Raw genomic sequence first — 19,135 nt, forward strand, 5'->3', positions numbered from 1 at the left:
ACAAGTCCATTATCTGAAGCCAGGAGAAGATCATTGGAGACTTTTACCAGTGCTGTTTCTGTACTGTGATGAGCTCTATATCCTGACTGAAAGTCTTCATACAAATTATTCCTGTAAAGGTGATCACATAATTGTTTTGCAACTACTTTTTCAAGGATTTTAGAAATAAACGGGAGATTTGATATTGGTCTATAGTTGGCTAAATCACCTGGATCAAGACAAGGTTTTTTAAGTAATGGTTTGATTACAGCAACTTTATAGGCCTTTGGTACATAGCCAGTTTCTAAAGATAGGTTAATCAAATCTAATATGAAAGTGTCTATTAAAGGTAGAACATCTTTAAGCAATTTGGTTGGAACAGGGTCTAAAAGACATGTTGTTAGTTTTTAGGAGGCGATAGTTGAACTTAGCTCAGTGAGATCTATGAGTGTAAAGCAGTTTAAGATGGATTGGGTCTTATTGAGGATTCTATAGATGTTGTACATGAAGATTTAGCCGTAATATTTGTAGGGAGGATCTGGTGAATCTTTTCCCTAATGGCTACAATTTTACTAGTAAAGAAAGTCATAAAGTCATTGCTGCTCAGAGTTAAGGGAATACTAGGCTCAGCAGAACTATGGCTCTTAGTCATCCTGGCTACAGTGCTGAACAGAAACCGGGGGTTGTTCTTGTTTTCCTCTATTAATGCGGAATAATATGCTGTTCTGGCATCACGGAGAGCTTTTTTGTATGTTTTTAAACTGTTTTTCCAGGCTAACCGGGATTCTTCTAAATTAGTGGAACGCCACTTCCTCTCTAACTTTCGTGTTGCCTGTTTTAAGCTGTGCATTTGTGAATTGTACCATGGAGGTCGGCTCCTCTGATTCACTGCCTTCTTTTTTAGAGGGGCAACTGTATCTAGTATCCTACGCAGTGAGGCGGCGGAATCGTCAACTAAATAATCAATTTGCACAGGAGTAAGATGGCTACTCACCATAGTATTGACACATGGTGGTGAAAAAGATGAAGAAATAATTTCTTTAAATGTATTCACAGCATTTTCAGATAAACATCTGCTGTTGTGGAATTTTTTCCTAACTGCTGTATAGTCGGTTATTGTAAATTCAAATGTTATTAGAAAATGGTCAGACAGAAGAGAATTATGAGGAAATACTATTAAACACTGGTAAATCCACTGGTTTAAAGATAAGCCGTAGGCTGCTGGGAGATGTGGTTTGCCTTCAAAGACATTCAAATTATTGCCAAAAAACATTACTTGGAAAAAATACATTTGGAGTGTGTTTTGATACCTAGTCTTTTAGAAATATCAGGAAAAAAGTCATTGACAGTATTTTATGAACTTTTCAGACAGTTATAGTAACTGTACTGCTGGACCCTCTACAGGGACCATAAGGTTTAAAGTTAAACATCTATAGTTTTAATATGGAACAGTCTGTTTAGGAGCAGGGCTGCAGGTTCCACTTTTGTCCTTAGTGTCCTACAGTCAATGTGTCAGGTCTTTGTTAATATTTCTTCCTCTTATTATTTTTCCTTCTTCAACCACATGTGAGCTTTTACTACTGTGTTTATGTACAGCAGAACTCTGGTGCTTTGGGACAGTCCACATTTTCTGTCTCTCTTTTTTATAATGTCCACTAGGTGGAGGTTAGGACCCTCTGTCCTCATGCAGTGACTTCCAGTGAACACCTGAATCCTGTTTGTCAACACTTCACTGTCCTCCCTCACGTCATCTCCAACCGACTGAAGCATCTTTAACACATGCTTCAGCCCATTTGTTTCTGGAGACAAGAAGGCACCAGACTTTCTAAAGCTCTCGTCCCTTTGTTGACTGTCTTTAATAAAGGTATCAGAAAGAGGCATTTAGGGAGGTTCACACCTTGCCCCCATTTTGTTCAAATCATTATGGCATTATCATTATTAGATGTTAGTTTTAGGCTTTTTCTCAGCTTAGTTGAGCAAAATGAAAACTGTCTTATAAGAAATCAGAGAAACACATGTTCAGGTTTGTGACAACAAATTCACATTTTCTTTTGGAATTTTCAAAGATCAAAAATCCCATAATAGAGGTGTTTCCATCCCTGATGCAGCTACTGTTTGCTCTGTTAACACTGTCCTTGTGGCAACTCCAGCTTTAGAAAATTACTGGATGGACTGAGTTAAATGCAATTTGTTTGTTTTTAGAGATGAGACTTTATTCACTGGATCGTTATTAGAAGTCCCCCCTATTCTTCTTCTTTCTTCTTTTCCTTTCGGCTGCTCCCTTTCAGGGGTCGCCACAGCGAATCATGTGCCTCCATCTAACTCTATCCTCTGCATCCTCTTCACTCACACCAACTAACTTCATGTCCTCCCTCACTACATCCATAAATCTCCTCTTTGTTCTTCCTCTAGACCTCCTGCCTGGCAGCTCCAACCTCAGCATCCTTCTACCGATATATTCACAGTTTCTCCTCTGAACATGTCCAAACCACCTCAATCTGGCCTCTCTGACTTTATCTCCAAAACATCTAACATGATCTGTCCCTCTGATGTCCTCATTCCTGATCCTGTCCATCCTCGTCACTCCCAAAGAGAACCTCAACATCTTAAGCTCTGCTACCACCAGCTCTGCCTCCTGTCTTTTCTTCAGTGCCACTGTCTCTAAGCCGAACAACATTGCTGGTCTCACCACCGTCTTGAACACCTTTCCTTTCATTCTCGCTGATACTCTTTTATCACACAACACACCTGAGACTTTTCTCCACCCGTTCCAACCTGCCTGCACTCGCCTCTTCACCTCTTTTCCACACTCACCGTTGCTCTGAACCGTTGACCCTAAGTACTTAAAGTCCTGCACCTTCTTCACCTCTGCTCCCTGTAACCTCACCATTCCACCTGGGTCCCTCTCATTGACACACATGTATTCTGTCTTGCTGCGGCTAAGCTTCATTCCTCTTTTTTCCAGAGCAGACCTCCACCTCTCTAGATTTTCCTCCACCTGCTCCCTGCTCTCACTACAAATAACAATGTCATCTGCAAACATCATAGTCCATGGAGATTCCTGTCTAACCTCATCTGTCAGTCTGTCCATCACCAGAAGGGGCTCAAAGCCGATCCTTGATGCAGACCCACCTCCAAGAAGTCCCCCCTATTGCCTCCCACAAACACCAAAAACCCCCTTGAGTTCTGTCTGTTGCTTGTGTGTTTCTGTAATCTCAGAGTCTCTCAGAGTCAAGTCTTGTGAAAGTACATAAAAGTACATCGAGGCTAAAAAGAAATAGAGAAATACAGTATCTTTTAAGTCATTTCATGACAGTGAACATCACAGAAAAGCCACCTGTCCTACAGGCGATGAACGCAGCGCTGTTGCCCGGGTGCTAATGTTTACAGGCGGTTACTAAGCAACAGCTGCTAATTGAGCAGCGAGCCCGTTAGCTCCTGACTACGCAGGTCTTAAAGCAGCTAGAATCATTCGCTCCGTCCCCCATGGCCCGTCCTGTGATGGACCCGAGCCGGGCCCCGGTGGCCTTCGGGCAGCGGGCGGTTCCGCAGCTGTTCGAGCAGCTGCAGCAGCCGCAGAGCGACACGAGGCAGCGGGTTCTGACTTCGCTCTGCGACCTGATACACGAGCCGGAGCGGCTCTATCAGACCGTGAACGGGGGTGAGTCCAGCCAGACCACACGGTGGGAGACTGACTGTCCTGTGCTGGAGTAAGAGCTGGGACCAGTTTGTCCTCATCCCACTTCCAGTACTATGCTACAAGCCCGACTACTAAAGTACTGCATGGACGTGTGGTCTGTTGTTATTATCATAAATACCTTATTTATATCCGAAATGTGGAGGTAAACAAGTATATGTAGTATGAAAAGACGGAAGTACTGACTGGATGCCGACATACTCTGGTCTTGTACTTGAGTAAATGTTACATATGGCAGTTTGTAACTGTTGCTCAAGCTACAACTGGTGGAAAGAAACATTTAACAAATTCTGTAGAACATTTGTACTTGTACTCTACTGGAGTTTTTCTCTTGTCTACTTCTACTGCACCACAATAACAGTCAGTCAACCACAACCGCATTTGCTGATACACAAACTACTACACAAAGCTGAGAGTACTTGTGTACTTACATAACGTACTTCCATTACTTGACATACTTTTGTTTGCAGGTTTTCTGGGGCAGTTGAAGGATTTGTTAATGGATGAAGATCCATCTGTCCGAGCAAAAACCTGTGAGCTGCTGCACCTGCTCACCGCCCACAGCACCGGCAGGTGAACGTTTACTTACTAATGTTTTATGACGTCACACGACATTTCCTCCCATAACCTGCTCAGGTGTTACAGATATTTTAAATCGATTTTTTAAATTTTAATTCCCAAACAAAACAGAGAAGAGATAAAAAGGACAAAATAAGTCAAAGAACAGATTTACTTTAAAATAACAAGACAGAAACAATATTTGTGGATTTAAAATCTACATTTCTGTAATATTTTACAATGTTAAAAAGGGGCCACAAAAAAGTCAAGAAACAAACAGATACATTTTAGAGTCGTTCTCATCAGTGAACTGTGGATGTTGCAAAGCGAACGGGCTCGTTTGAGTTTTTTTTACCATGTCTGCAGATTAATTTAGGAGAAAGAGGTCTGATTAACCTAGAGTGTGTGTTCATGGACCGATATAGAACAGGAATCAGTCCAGATCAAAGATGATACATGAGGACAGATGTAAAATGATCTGAAAAGATGCAAATGTCACCACTGGGTGGCGCGCTAACACAATATCACAGCCAGGTGAACCTGCTGTCACCTCTGCAGGTGAGTAGTGCAGGAATCCTCGTTCACATTGGCCCAAAACTTGCGTTTGAGTCCTGCAGTTAGGTTCCTGATCTCAGATTTAAGCCAGTGTGAAACAGAAGTCCATGTTCGTGCAGATGTGCTCGAATAATAATTCAGGTTTGTGACGGCTGAGTCAAAAACTAATGTGCTGATCCAAAATTGTGACGCAGTCCACAGCTGTGTGTAAGTGGACTGAACTGGTTTCTGTGCATTCACTAATGAGTCAGGTTTGATTTTGTCCAGCATGAAATCAATCAACGGAAAACGAGAAAACACTATCTCTGTGTTGTGTCCTCCTGCAGACAGGCTCTGCTCTCCTCCTCCCTGCTGCCTCCTCTGTCTCAGCTGCTGGACGACTCCTCGATTTCCTGCAGGAGAAACGTCCACCGAGTGCTGAACCGCCTCTCGCTGCTCCCTGCAGGTACAGTCAGTGTGGTCTGATTCATTTCTCTGCTTCAAGTCAGACATGAAAATGTTTCTCACTTGGTAGAATTTTGTTTGGAACCATATGATTTATGAAATAAATGCGCAATAATTTGAAACAATCTTTATTCTAATAACAGAAGACTCACAGACGGCACGAACAGGTTTGAAACATCAGTAAAAATCACACAGTGTCTGATATTTCACTACATACAAACTAAGTTTTGACTAAAACATAAACTATACATTTTGACTAAGTTATCTGTTTTAGGACAATTTAAGATCATCTCCCAGTTTCATATGTCTGATTTCTAAAATCTGAAATGAAAGATTTAAAGAAGACAAGATTTATTAATTTAAAAAAAAGGTTACAAAAAACACCAGTAAAAAAATGTACTTCAACCTGCTCAAAACCAAAAACATTATAACAAAATGAAACAAACAAATAAAGAAGAGATTTTTTTTGTAGATTAAAAAATGATTTGTGACATTTGCCTGGTTCCTGTAATTCACTCACAGGAAGAGTTGAGTTTGTAGTAACAGACAATTACAGCAGGAATTACCATCTCTACTAGATGATCTGCAGTAACAGTTTAAAAATGTCAGTCGTATCTTAAAGATTATTTCTGAAGCTAAGAAAAGACAGAAATCATCTCTTTTACGAGTTAAATCAGCACGTATTCATGAATGCATCCCCACAATGGATCGTTCCACTGAACAAAGTTATATTTAGGATCTGTGAAGAAGAAGAAAACACGAACAGTCAGAACATCAAAGTGTTGCTGTAATTCTGCAGGTGCAGAGGCTCTCCTCACCCTTGTTCCTAAACTTTTGCTGAAGCTCAGTGAAGAGGAGGAGGATGACGAGGAGGTGCAGGTGCTGCTCCTCTCCACCCTAAGCCGGTGCTCCAGGCTGGACACGCTCCCCGCTCTGGCCTCCGATGGAGTCTCCCTGCTGGGGCAAAAACTGTCCCACCGCTCCCCGAACATCCGCAGAGAGGCGGCTGCAGTGTTGATGGCGCTCAGGTAAAACGCCACCGTCTGATTTGTACTGTAGGGAAACCTGCAGGCTTTCTGTGTCTGTGCTGTGACTGCTCTCTGCTCGTCCCAGTGTTCCTGAGGAGGGGAAGCTGCAGGTGTGTGACGAGGCCCTGCTTCCTGTCCTGATTGGTCTCCTGCAGGACAAAGACGTCGAGGTTCAGGCCAACGCTGCAGGAGTCATCATGTACACTGTGATCATCACTAGAGGTACAGACGCAGCCCAAAGTAAACACTGCAATACCCATAATCCTCGGCTGCTGTTGCTATGGAGAAGAAGCCAAGGGAAAAAAAAAATAAATCACGTTTCTACAAACTAAACCCTGTAGCTGCAACAACAGACTGAAGCTCTGTGATTGGCTGGCTGAAATGAACCCTGGGAGTTTGAGTCTTTATTATCTTCTGTCCACAGGTTTATTATAATTCAGTTATTTTAAGTCTCTTTTCAGTATATTTTAAATTTTTGACATCCACATTCAGTTGTTTTCTGTCTCTTGTGGTAGTTTTGTATCATTTTTCTAAATGTGGTTGTTCATTCTTGTTTTGGATCTATTTTAATTGATTTTATTGTATTGGTCTTTAGTCAATGTGTCTCTTTTGCTCACTTCGTGTCCAAATCTAGTCTTTTTGTGTCTCCACGTGAATTATTCTTGCTCTTGTTTAGCATGTGAGATTGTTGGACAGGTCTTTGTCGTCACTGTGTGTGCATTCGTACTGCGATTGTGTTTCTTTGTTGTTGATCTGGAGCTGTAGGGGTTTGGTTGACTTGGTGATAGGAAGCATTAGCACTCTATAGAGAGACACTGGTCTCCATGACCAGTGTCCACTTCTGACCTCCCCCTACCCTTCAGGAGACGCTGAAAGTTACCTGTGAATCTCCACCTGCAGGGAAGCAGCAGTGTCTGGACCTGGACGTCATCCCCATCCTCCTTCACATGGTGACTAAGAATGAAGAGGAGGAAGATGCCAAGGAGAGGAAGGCTCTCATCATGTACTCTCTGCAGGCTCTGACGTCCCTGGCTGAAGTTCCAAAAGGCCGCTCCCTCCTTCTGCCACGGCTCCCCCTGCTGACAAGGAGGAGCGAGGCAGCAGAGGAGGACGGGGACATCCGGAAAGCAGCTCAGACTGCGGTCAGGGTCATCACCTGGACCCCCTGAGACGTTGAGGACCTCCAGAACAAACCTGATGTTTTGGTCTCAGTTGATAAGATAATAAATAAAACAATAGGAATTATGAATTATTTTTATTATTATTGTTAACCTGTTATACAGTAAATTGTTGTAATATTTGAAGTATATTGAACATATATTAACCCATAAATATTGTACTTGAGTTATTCCGGTCATAGTCAATGACGTCCTCAGATCCTTTAAAAGTACTCAGAGCAGGATTAGGATCCTGGTTTGTTTGAAGTGATCACACTGAAACACACTCACATTAGTCCAATGACATCAGACTTTACATCTAGTCTGTTAGTGAAACTCTCTAGTTACCTGGATCCCGTTTGTTGACGCCACCTGTGTAAAGCAACAAATGTGATGATGTCATCATGTGGGACAGTTGTGGTGGTGGCTTTGTGCAGTATTTGTCATGATTCCGGTCCTGGACTTGATCTCTAAACAGTTTACACACATGCACACTCGTTCCCCAGCTGCAGTATTCAGTGACATCGTGCAGGGCCCCGCTTCGCATATTTGTATTCCAAATTCTGAATAATTCGTTTTGTTATATTACCTAATTTTTTTACACATCTTGACCATTTTTGTTACTTATGATGAAGCTGAATAGACTTCAAACTTAATTTAAAAAAATTTAATTATTTCAAAATAAAAGGCTGCAAACTTCTGCACACAACATCTGAAGTAAACGGAGCAAATACTAATAAGAGAGGAAATAACGCAGTTTTTATTCTAATAGAATATTCTATTCTATTTATTCTAGTATTTTTACTCTGTGCTACTGTAATAAGTTACCTCTCACCTTCACTACGTGCACTGCAGTTTAACCCCGCCCACTGCTGCAAATGGACTGGTCCAGAGAGAGAGAGTGACACACACGCACGCACACTCGTGCACGCAGTCTGACTGCACGCGGAGCTGTGCGCACTGTGGATCAGTTGGTGTCGGAGCTGCTGGATGTTTGGGACAAACACGGGGACAGCGAACAGGTAGGACCCTGCTGAATTCACCGTGTGTCTCCGTGTGTGCACCCACATGTCCCCGGGATGTCCCCTGGGACAGACACAGGCTGCATCGCCACATAAAACTGCGATTTCAGTCCTTAGAAATATTACAGGAATATTCTAGAAATGCAGTTCCAGGTCGTGTTAATCTTCAATCTGTAAACTGAACTTAAACCAGCAGAAGTCCCGCTAAAACCGATGATGAGTCAAATATGCGAACCGCTCTTCCTCCACCTGGTCCTGAGGGCTGCGGAGCTCCGCAGCGGGACACACAAGCTCCTACGCCCCCCCCCCCCTTTCCCCCGCTTCGCAGGTGTCCGTCACTTCATCCGCGATTCCTCTAAAATATAAACCGCACAGTTCCAGTGATCCTGATCCAGAGGTTTGTATGGTTGAGGTTCGGTTTGATGGGTTTGTGTGGAAATTATGTAAGAGAGGAAGAAGGATTAATGAGGAGAGGATGGGTTTATGTAACGCCCTCAAACCTCCCCCATCCTCATCCAGCATCACAACATCTGCCCATCGGTCTGTGAAATCCTTCTCCCCGTGATGGTCACGTCTCTGCAGTGGACAGTGATCTGACTATATCTAATCATCACTGAGCTGCACAGACACTTGCTGTTGGACTCTGGTCCCTGGTCCAGTTACAGCTTCTCATCTGCAGTCACTCATGGAAGCTGAAATCCCAAGTTCCACAGATGTTGGTGACAGCTGGTGACCAGCTGCGGGACTGTGGTTGTTTTAGGCTGGAAGCAGACGAACTGTGATCAAATGTGGTTCAGGACGGCTTCACCATACAGTGAGCAGTGTGGTCCAGACCAGCTGTTAGAATCTGTAAATGCTCGATGTTAAATGTAACCTGACTGTTTGCTTTGGAAACAGATCTAAGATCCTCGGCTTCGACCTCTGAAAGTCTGTCATGTTTCCTATAAATCATATTTATATCCAGCTACTTAGTGACAGATTGTTCACAGACAACATCTCAATGCCCAACATCCACATGTAGCGACTTAAATAAGTCCCTCACCTGAGTATTAACTATTGACCTGAGGAGTATAAATCATTGTTTTACTGTACTTCATTTATTCCTTCTTTAGGTGCTTTCTTAATATCCAAAGATCAGATTAATCCATTTAAACACAGACATTGATGCAATGTTTATCCATTAAACCACCCACTTGTGCACATGTGTGTAGCTCAACAAAACAATTAATATAATTATAATAATAATAATAACAATAATATTTATTGCTATATAACGACGGGGGAATTTTCTGCAAACATTATTTGTTAAGTTCTAAACTTTATGTTTTCCCAGTTGGTAAATGGATGTGCAGTAGTTGTACCTAAAGTCTGGAGGATCAGATTGTTTAACCTACTGAGCAGCAGTGAGCAGCTGCTGTTGCAGACAGACGATCTGGATGTGGTACTTTATTTATTGATTTGATTTGATCACAGACGAACTGTGATCAAATGTGGTTCAGGACGGCTTCACCATACAGTGAGCAGTGTGGTCCAGACCAGCTGTTAGAATCTGTAAATGCACATGATCATGCTGGTCAGCCACGGTGAAGGGAAACAGAGGAGCTCAGCTGTTGTCTCACAGCTCACTCATTAACATTTGTGTTGAAATTTATTTCCTATTCTATATAGATCCTATTTGACTATCAAATGTTGGGTAATGTCTTGCTCAGTTCCTAAACATGTTTGTCTTTCACTAAATTAACTGAAGGCAGGTCACGAATAGGGGCCTAAGGCTAAGTTTTGCCCTCAGGTGGTCTTAGTGGGTCCTGGCTTTTTGCAAATTGATTTCGGGGCCCAGCAGGATGTAATGTATTAATATTTCTTGGTCAGCTGACTGATACTGCAGGCAGAAACTTCAGTCTTTTAGGACTGTGAAGCTGCAACTATGGCCCTGGGCCTGTTTTCTCATTACTGTCCATTGCTGCAGCTTGGTCTGTCTGATGTTACAGGAAATACAGTACTATCATTTATATTTCTTATTACAAAGAATCATTCAGTCACAAAAAGCAGGAAACATGAACAAAGGATTGAATTGTTTTTTTAATTTATCATAGCTTTTTAAAAGAAATGTTCCTGTTTTTACTGAACGTCTAACAACAGCCGTAACTGATTTGTACTTCAGTTAACGTCTGGATGATTGGACCTTTATGGGACCAGATGTGGATGAATGCTGGTAAAAAAAAAATACTCTGAGACTCAAATCACAGTTCTTATCTGGTGATGGATGAAGTGACAGTGAGTGGTTCAGTAAAACCTGATTCTGGTTTCACGACATGCAGAGTTCTTTGTTTGTGATTTCCTGTACTCGTGCGGTCCCCAAATGTCTCAGCACGCTGCATGGACGCTCTCCTCTATTTCTGGACACATGAGTCATCTTCCCTCATGTTATACAATAAAAACTTTGGTCCACTGAGACTATTGCAGCAGAAATAGAAAACAGGAATAGATCTGCAGGCACATGTATAATTATCCGTGTTATTTTCAGGTTGATAGTGTACATTTATCAGTGTTTCAGCTGGAGCAAGTTAACATAGGACTGGACCCCCCTCCTGATGGTCTTTGACAGGCATTAAGATTCAAGAAGAAAAAGAGTTTAGAGTTGATTGTTTTTTTAATCAAAGTTAATGTCATACAGTGGTGACAATTGCGGGTGAGAGGAGAGGAGAGAGGGTCAAGAGGAGGAAAGGAGCTCAGGGCATTGGGGGGTGTGTCCCCCAGCAGTCTAAGCCTATAGCAGCATGACTATAACTAACTATAAGCTTTATCAAAGAGGAAGGTTTTAAGCCTAGACTTAAAAGTAGAGAGGGTGTCTGCTTCCTGAATCTGAACTGGGAGCTGGTTCCATAGGAGAGGAGCTTGACAGCTAAAGGCTCTACCTCCCATTCTACCATTGGAAATTCTGGGAACCATAAGTAGGCCTGTATTCTGAGATCGAAGTAGCCTAATTGGATTGAAACAGGACTACAAGGTTTTCCATTCCTGTCCTCTGCAACACTTTAATCTCCAGGCTCTAAAAAAGCCGAATGTTCCTTTAATGATGTTGTGGGTTGGATACAGCAGCAGACGGAGGCCTCAGTCCTTATCTCTGGCTACAGAAGGGGTCGGGGGGGCCTGAGGGGGGGTTGTTGATGCTGCAGGAATGAGGCCATGCTGGTGGGGCACGAGCTGGTGGGGCACGTGGTGATGGTGGGGGGGTGGGGGGGGGGGGGGGGGGGGGTTGCAGGTTCCCCATCAGCTCCATCACTGCAGGAATTTTAAGTTGAGCAGCTCAGTGTTCATGCTGATACGGCAGATGGACAAGCTTTACTCAGGACAACACGTCCTCTCTGAGCTGAGATGTGTCCCCACAGTCAGCTCTGCTTATAGTAAAAGACTGGGAGGAAAAGGACAAAGGAAGGGACCAAAGGAGATGTGGAACAATGTATTTCTAATAAAAGAAAAGGATGAAGGGGAAAGCTTAGAAAGGAAGCAAGGAGGAAAGGACAAAGGCAAGGAAAGAAGGGAGTAAGAAGATAATGTTGGGAAGATTTCTGAAATTAGGGAAAAAGTTATAAATAGACAAGGAAAAAGACAAGGAAAGGAGGAAGTAGGAAAAATGAAGTTAGGAAGAAGGAAGGAGAGCAGGAATAATAAGGAAAAAACGAGTCATACAAGCAAATAAAGTAAGAAAATCAGAAGGCGAAGAAGTGAGGACAAGGAGAGGACGTGCTAGGGAAATGCAAAAGGGAAGGAGACACAAGGAAGGAAAGAAGGTGTTAAGGAACAAAATAAGGGAGCATTAAAGTGCTTTATTTGTCATACATACAAGGCGCACAATGAAATTACATCAGATGGAGATGGAGAAGAAGGGGAAACCTACAAAAGCATGGGGAGAAAAATCCCCAAACCTGTCTGGTCTGGGGATTGAACCCAGGTCCTTCTTGCTGTGAGACAAGAGGGCTATTCCCTCTTCCACTGTGCTGCCGAACAAGGTAAACAAATCACAACTTCACCACAAACAAGTTAAAGCGGCTGTGATGTCGTCTGCATCAGCCAATGGGAGCAGTCGTTACCTCAGCAGGTCAGACTGGGTGTGGTCATGTCTGTGTGAGCCCAGATAAGAAGCTGCCAGCACACACACAGCTGCGAGTGTTGCACCTTGTGATTTCCTGTCAGACTGAAACTCAGTGGCTTCGTTCATGTTTACTGTCTGCAATACTGCAGGAAGTACTTCAGAGCTGTACGCAGCTTAAAGTACCACAGTACTTTGAAGGTTCTCAGCAGGCTGGTTATTAGTGTCTCAGTGTCTCTTCATATGATCCAGTCTGACTCCATGATGCTGAGGTCTCAGCTCTGTGGGGGCCACGCTGTCTGCTGCAGGACTCCCTGTCCCTCCGTGCAGACAGCTGACATCATTGTGGACGTACGTTTGGGCTCGTTGTCCAGCTGCAGATTGACTTTGGGCCTGATAAGAACACTCTAGATTCTAGTGCGTCTAAAACCTGCATTTACATCTAATCATTAATATGAATAACTGCAGACTAGGTGGGTTATTGTGAGCCTGTTTATTAACATGGACATGTGGCTTTATGACATATGGAGAAACCATATGGATTATTGAGACCCTTCTATTATCCTTTTATTCTCATTCCTATTGCCTTTTGGAATAGTCCCCATGTCTTAAAGGATCTTAATGAAGGGACAGAGACCTAAATGTCTCTGCCTTTTCCCCACTGATGCAGTTTGTTAATCACCTCATCATGGTCTCTGTGGACTCAAACGGTAAATGAAGAAGGAGACTGTGGTATAAGAAGCTGCAGAGCAAGCTGAGTGGTGAAAAAGCAGTTTTCTGTTTCTGACCCCGTTACAGCTTCAGGCATCAGTTTTACATTTTACTGCATCACGACTCCGAACCCTGAGACAGACGAAGACAGCAGCATGATGTGTGTGTTATGTAACATCCTGACACATAGACACACAAACTTTGTGTAGTTTATGTGAAACAATGACCCACAAACTGCTCTGTTGTCTAAGTTTTAGTGAATTCAGCGACTGTTGACACAGTCAGTCATAAATCTGGGTGAACTGTAAGGTCTGCACGTTCTCAGGACCTTGACTTGTGGTTCCTGCTTTATAAAGATGCAGTGACCGGCACTAACAACCTCCTCTGTGACATTAATGAGATCGTTTACTGTTCCTCCTCATCCAGACACACAAAAACAGACAGAGAGACAGGTGGACACCCACTGGAAAGTCTGTGAACTCATCTCCCTCTCCACTGCATCTCAAGTCCAGTTTCAATCCACATTTTTTTAACCCAACTTCCAGAAAACAGTCCAAAGAAAAAGAGGTGGAGCCTTGTGTTTGACTCAGTGACCAAACAGTGAGCGTGGTCCAGTCCAGCTGTTAGATATCAGCACGTTAGCCTTCAGCTCAAACTCCACTGTGTGGCATGTGAGTCCTAGTCCCCAAACATGGTTGGGGAGTAAGTTGTGACTGTGTGACCATAAGCTGATTGGTTGATGGAGACTGGCAGCGGGTGGAGACAATTGTCCCTTCACTGCAGGAGCAGAAATGAGCTCCATGCTCATGTGTTTATGTAAGGAAATCTCTCACCTCTTTCATAGAGTGTCTGTCAGTGTCTTGGAGACTGACTGTCTTTGGTCTATTTTATGTTGTTTGTTTCGGAGCGTTTGCATCTATTCTGGGTAATTTTGTGTCTCTTTTGACCATTTGGTGTATGTTTGGTTGTTGTCTGTCTCTTTTGGTTCACATGCTTCAGTCTTTAACCATCTTGTGACTGTTATACATCATTCAGTTCTCTTTTTTGGAAGACCCAGTTACCAGGCCCCTCTTATCCCTCAGACCCTGAGCCTGGCAGCCCAACACACATTTGTTAGTTTGTTCTACATTTTCTCTGGACATCCTCTTTATGTCCACATGTCATGATCCATCCTGAGCCTTCTTTGGTGTTAACAGGGTAAACAGGTACAGACCAAACCTGAACCAAAGCTCCCAGGATTTTAGAACCGTCCTGTCCACAATGACTGTGCCTGTTTAAATCTTTTCTGAGCTTTTATTCTGAAAAAAACAGTCACTTCCTGGTTCTTGATTTCTGGCTCCATTTTGTTAAAACCCAATCAAACGGCTTCTCACTCTCCTACACACAAACTCAGCAGCTGAAAGCAACCGGACGCCTTCAATCTGGCTCGTTGAAATCAATCATGGTAAATGTAGGAAGTAGCTGAGTGCAGGTGAAGGCTGGACATTAAACATGTCCTCACTAAAGTCAGAGTGCAGTAACTACAGAAACAGTTACGTGATGGAAAGTAGCTTGTATTCTCCTCAACTATAATTTGAAGTACTGTATTTAAGTATTTTTAGTCTTTATACTACTACTGCACTGCAATTAAGAGGGAAATACTGGAGTTTTCCCACCCCACCACCAATCACGTTCACATTCTGCTCTTAAGTATTTGGATGTGTGGCTGTAGTAACTGAATAGGAGGTTAAGTTTCACTCTCATGCTGGCACCTGGGTGTATGTGTGTGTGTGTGTGTGTGTGTGTGTGTGTGTGTCTCAGGGTGGTAAGATGGTGAGAGGTCTGTTTCAGTGCAGCATCTTCCTCATTTGTCTCTGCCACATTTCTGCCAGCTGATTGGACGGCTGGGTGTGGTAACCTAGCAACCTTCAGATATATCCCAGCTTTCCTCTGAGTTATCTGCTGTCCCTGCAGAAATGCCAAAATTCTGCCAATGTTTCTGCAACAGTATGTTGACAGAAAGTGAAAGGTTGACAACCTGTTGGCAAATGAGATGTTAAAGGACGGTGTCTCTGTCCTAAATCAAGGACTTGTTCTCTGCCAATACGTATTAAAATATATGTCAGTTAATATGAGGCAGTGTGATTCCAAACTATATAAACTTTATAGTTCAAATTGTTTTTCCCAGTTTAGTTACAGTGAAAGAAAATGGACAAAAGATGTGCTGCACTAAAAGAGACCAAACGTTGGGATATGTCCTCTTAATGTGGAAACATTTAAAAGCTAAAGCCATAACAATTTCCAGATGAACTTGAAGTACACGTCTGCAGATGGGGTTTCATGCTCCATCACGTGGATTCATGTTATCAAAGAACCTGTGAAACCTGTTTTAGAATTCACAGCAGCACCAAATTGTTTCTTCCCACTCTCACTAAAACCTCTGATTATTTGAGACTCTCCATACTCGGTTAAGGACAGGTGGTGGTTTGGCTCCATAGAGAAAAACAGTATGAGGACTTAATGATCCTCATTGGTTCTAGAAAAAGTCCAGCCAATAATTCAACATCTTCTGCACAGGACCTCAGGTTTTAGGGGACATGAAGGGAGGATGCACAGGCCAGAGGCTGTTGACTGCTTCCTGTTCTCAGTTATCAGTGGATGTTATCTGACAACAAATGAAGGTGCTTTTTATTATTTGGGAAATAATTGTCACTTGGTGTCTCATTCTGTAAACCTGACAACAGTTTCTTCGTGTTGGTCCAACAGAATGTCTCTCATACTCACATTGCGTTTTCAGTCATTTATGAGCTGATTTTATTTTCAGATGAATCTCCTGCAGTCTGTTTCCTGCCAACACCATTGCTTAGCAACAGCATCAACTAACTGGGAATAAAAGCTGCATCTGAAAATAGATACAGAGCTTCAGTGTGGGATGTCAAACACAGAGAAAACAGGACAACTCCATCTGTGTCCAACAGTCCATTTAGAAGCCATTGAATCTAACTTATCAGGAATCAGGAAATATCAGGTCTGCATGACTCTCTGCCATCAGCTCTGCTTCTATTTTCAGCTCAGCTCATCCTCTGTACAGCAGCTTCACCTGCACTGAGATCAGCTCACCTGTGGGTTTTATACATAAACCTGAGGAGAGGAGCCTCTTTGTTTTCCATTGTCTCACAGCTTCTCTGTATGGGGCCAAAAGTCACAAAAGCAGCAACACAAATATTATGTAATATAATCATTAGAATTTTTGCCACATAACTTTATAATTTCCACATTTTTCCTCATCCCACAGTTATGTGTGACTATAATCATTTGTACATAAATGTAACAATATGTTTTATTTTATCCACCCAAATTGTATATGAATAATAAAAGCAGAAAGTGCAATAAGTGTGGAGAAAAATACCTTTTAAAATATGGCCAGTTTAAACATTTCTACATTTATTTAATGTTGCATAAATAAATACATTTTATTATTTACATTTATTTATTTACATAAATCAATTCGTAAAGACATTATATTTACTTTCGGGCCCCCATATGTTTCTTCACCTCCCTGTCAGAAATAGGAAAATGAACCCAAATCTGTCTGATCTGATTTCTCCTTTTCTTCTCTATTAAATTTAGACTGAGAGCAGAATAATCTGAAAACAAACCGACCGTGAACATGTAAGTCGACAGCTCTGCACTCACCACCTTTTCTAAAGCAGTTTTCACGTTTTCTATAAAAAATTAAATGCAGAATCTTTATCCATGACTTTCCTCTCTGCTCAGTCTGTTATTATGGGCTGCTGATACCTGAGTCCTGCAACTTATTGATCACCTGGTCATCATCAGATTGTAACTGATCTCCCTCCAGAGACTGACAGGGACCTCGATATAGTGATGATTTTCCCAGAATTCACCCAAACACATTTTGCATTTCTGCTGGAATTAACTGTAAATTGTGTTCAGCAGATGTTTGTGCTGCACAGTGATGGAAGAAAACTTTTACTTTACTTTAATAAATAGAAAACTACAATTGCTACTACTCCTGCTTTAAATCGTGCTTTTCTAAAAGCATATAAAGTACTTATATGTACAGACATTATTAGATTGCATCAGTTTTGTAGCTGCTCACAGTGGAGCTCATATTAACTCGTCTCTCTACAGTTAACTGGAGTAGTCCAGTGTTTCCCAAGCCAGAACACAGGTCCTCCACATGGGTTTCAAGTTTTACTGTGAACAGTGGTACTGATGTGAGCACTGTTTGACTAAAAGTGAGAGCACCTCAACAAAGGTGGGATTCAAACTAACCAGCGCAGAGCACAATAATTGTACATCACCTTTACCACTCATCCACCATGTCTGTTTTTAGGAGAGTTTTACAGCGAAATGTGGACAGACAAAGCTGCAGGACGTCCAGGTCAGCTGGCAGGTTTTTTAAGTAGGTCTGGGAGATCTGTCCTGCACACACACGTACACAGGGGAACTGGGGAATTGGTAAAGTGCTCAGTTAGCATGTAAGAGGACGCGGGATCGATGTCCACATTCTCCACAGGACTTGAGTTTCGTCTGTCCCTGTGACATCATCACAGATGGGGACATCAGAAATTCCCAGTCTGTCTCCTCCTGGGGGCCACACATGAACAGGGGAATTATTCAGAGACATCAGACACCAGCAGAGATCAATACAGGTTGGAGGCTGGAGCCACACAGGGCTCTGGGACATGTCCATGTTTGGACTGTGGTGCTGGTCTACAAGGAAGTCAGGGACTCGCTGGGTCAGAGACTATGTGTTAAAATGCCAACACAAAATGAACCCAAAGAACAAAAAAGACCAAACGAGAAGATTTTGCAGAATATGCAATATAAATATATGCTATATAATAAAGTTGAATTGAATTTACCCAAAAAAGAAAAGAAATTACCAAAAAAGAAAGCACAAAATGGCCACAAACAGGTAAATAATGACCAAAAAAGAGACATGAGACATTACCCATAATGTTAACAGAAAGACAAAGAAGAACTAAAATGAGAAAATCACAACCACCAACTGAACAGAAACCAGAAGGAGGCTAAAAAGCTGTTACTAGTTCAGTTTGTTTAGTTTCTTTGTTTCTTTGGGTAAATGCGTAGTTTTTTTAGTGGACAACAACCTGATCACAACCTGAAACTTGATGCTTTGTTTTCAGGTGTGTGTCTTTGTGTGTTTTCAGGTACTAATCAGGCTGCAGAGCCTCAGAAACAAACAGACACAGACATGATCCCTTATTCTCGCTGAGGTAACACACACACACACACATACACACACACACACACACACACACACACACACAGAGGCTGTATTTTCGGGTCTTTTCCCGTCACTGACTGCATATAACCCACAGCTCCATGTGTGTCTCTGTTTGCTGGACAAAGCTGTGGACTCTGGAAGAGTCTCTTTGTGTCTATCACTCACATCAAACAGAAGCTGAGCTGCAGCAGAGCCTCACGTGTTGGGAGTTGTGTTTACTGCCTCTCGTTTATCTGACACAGTTGTCCTGCTGTCTGTCTCCTTTGAGTCAATTACAGATAAAATATGTATAAACATATAAAGCAGCTGGAGACAATCAGCACAACCATCATTATTTAGACTAAACCTGGATTTCTTCATCTTTAATCCAACACGTTCTCATCCCACAGAGAGTCACATTATGATGCTTCCTAAGGCGGCAAATTGTGTTGCATTTTTACGTCCTTTACTGTCATATTGATGCCAGAGGTACCGTCACTACTGGACGCTCCAGTAGCGCCACTATTTGACACCATGGAAAAGGCTACAGTATATACAGTGCTGCATTAGTTTTAGGCACAAAAACTTAAAGTTTAGTAGATAAATTAGTAGATTAGTAGATAAACATTGACAACATCACACATACTTTAACCACGTG

The 19,135-nt window shown here is 42.4% G+C and overlaps 2 protein-coding genes and 1 long non-coding RNA gene across 12 annotated transcripts in view; 2 read left to right on the forward strand and 1 right to left on the reverse strand.

Annotated features, from left to right (window-relative positions):
* On the forward strand, positions 1 to 7,503 carry rsph14 (radial spoke head 14 homolog). Of its 2 annotated transcripts, none has more exons than XM_067520464.1 (6): positions 1 to 1,843; positions 4,147 to 4,249; positions 5,116 to 5,234; positions 6,033 to 6,261; positions 6,347 to 6,483; positions 7,162 to 7,503. In XM_067520464.1, exons 1-6 carry the CDS (start codon positions 1,759 to 1,761, stop codon positions 7,428 to 7,430), a joined length of 942 nt encoding a protein of 313 aa, XP_067376565.1. In that variant the 5' UTR covers positions 1 to 1,758; the 3' UTR covers positions 7,431 to 7,503. The 2 variants fall into 2 exon arrangements, with proteins under 2 accessions (XP_067376565.1, XP_067376564.1); XM_067520463.1 differs by lacking the exon at positions 1 to 1,843 and adding an exon at positions 1,896 to 3,640.
* On the reverse strand, positions 5,346 to 8,394 carry LOC137135840 (uncharacterized). 5 transcript variants are annotated; one of them, XR_010915510.1, is made up of 6 exons: positions 8,254 to 8,391; positions 7,767 to 7,790; positions 7,602 to 7,694; positions 7,142 to 7,468; positions 6,052 to 6,539; positions 5,346 to 5,972 (listed from the first exon to the last, which is right to left on the reverse strand). It is a non-coding gene; the product is annotated as an uncharacterized lncRNA (long non-coding RNA). The 5 variants fall into 5 exon arrangements; XR_010915507.1 differs by having other exon boundaries at positions 7,142 to 7,694; positions 7,767 to 7,888; positions 8,254 to 8,394; XR_010915509.1 differs by having other exon boundaries at positions 7,142 to 7,694.
* The window catches only part of LOC137135830 (dematin-like), a 20,290-nt gene continuing 9,456 nt past the window's right edge, over positions 8,302 to 19,135 (forward strand). For 2 of the 5 annotated variants that reach the window (XM_067520458.1, XM_067520453.1), the window contains exons 1-2: positions 8,312 to 8,440; positions 18,422 to 18,487. The gene's annotated coding sequence lies outside the window, so the exon portion shown is untranslated. Of the gene's footprint in view, positions 8,441 to 16,850; positions 16,893 to 18,421; positions 18,488 to 19,135 lie in introns of all 5 variants that reach the window. The other 3 variants (XM_067520454.1, XM_067520457.1, XM_067520456.1) reach the window with 3 other exon arrangements.

Source organism: Channa argus, chromosome 11 (genome assembly GCF_033026475.1).
Source record: "Channa argus isolate prfri chromosome 11, Channa argus male v1.0, whole genome shotgun sequence".
In the NCBI taxonomy this organism is placed as follows: domain Eukaryota; kingdom Metazoa; phylum Chordata; class Actinopteri; order Anabantiformes; family Channidae; genus Channa; species Channa argus.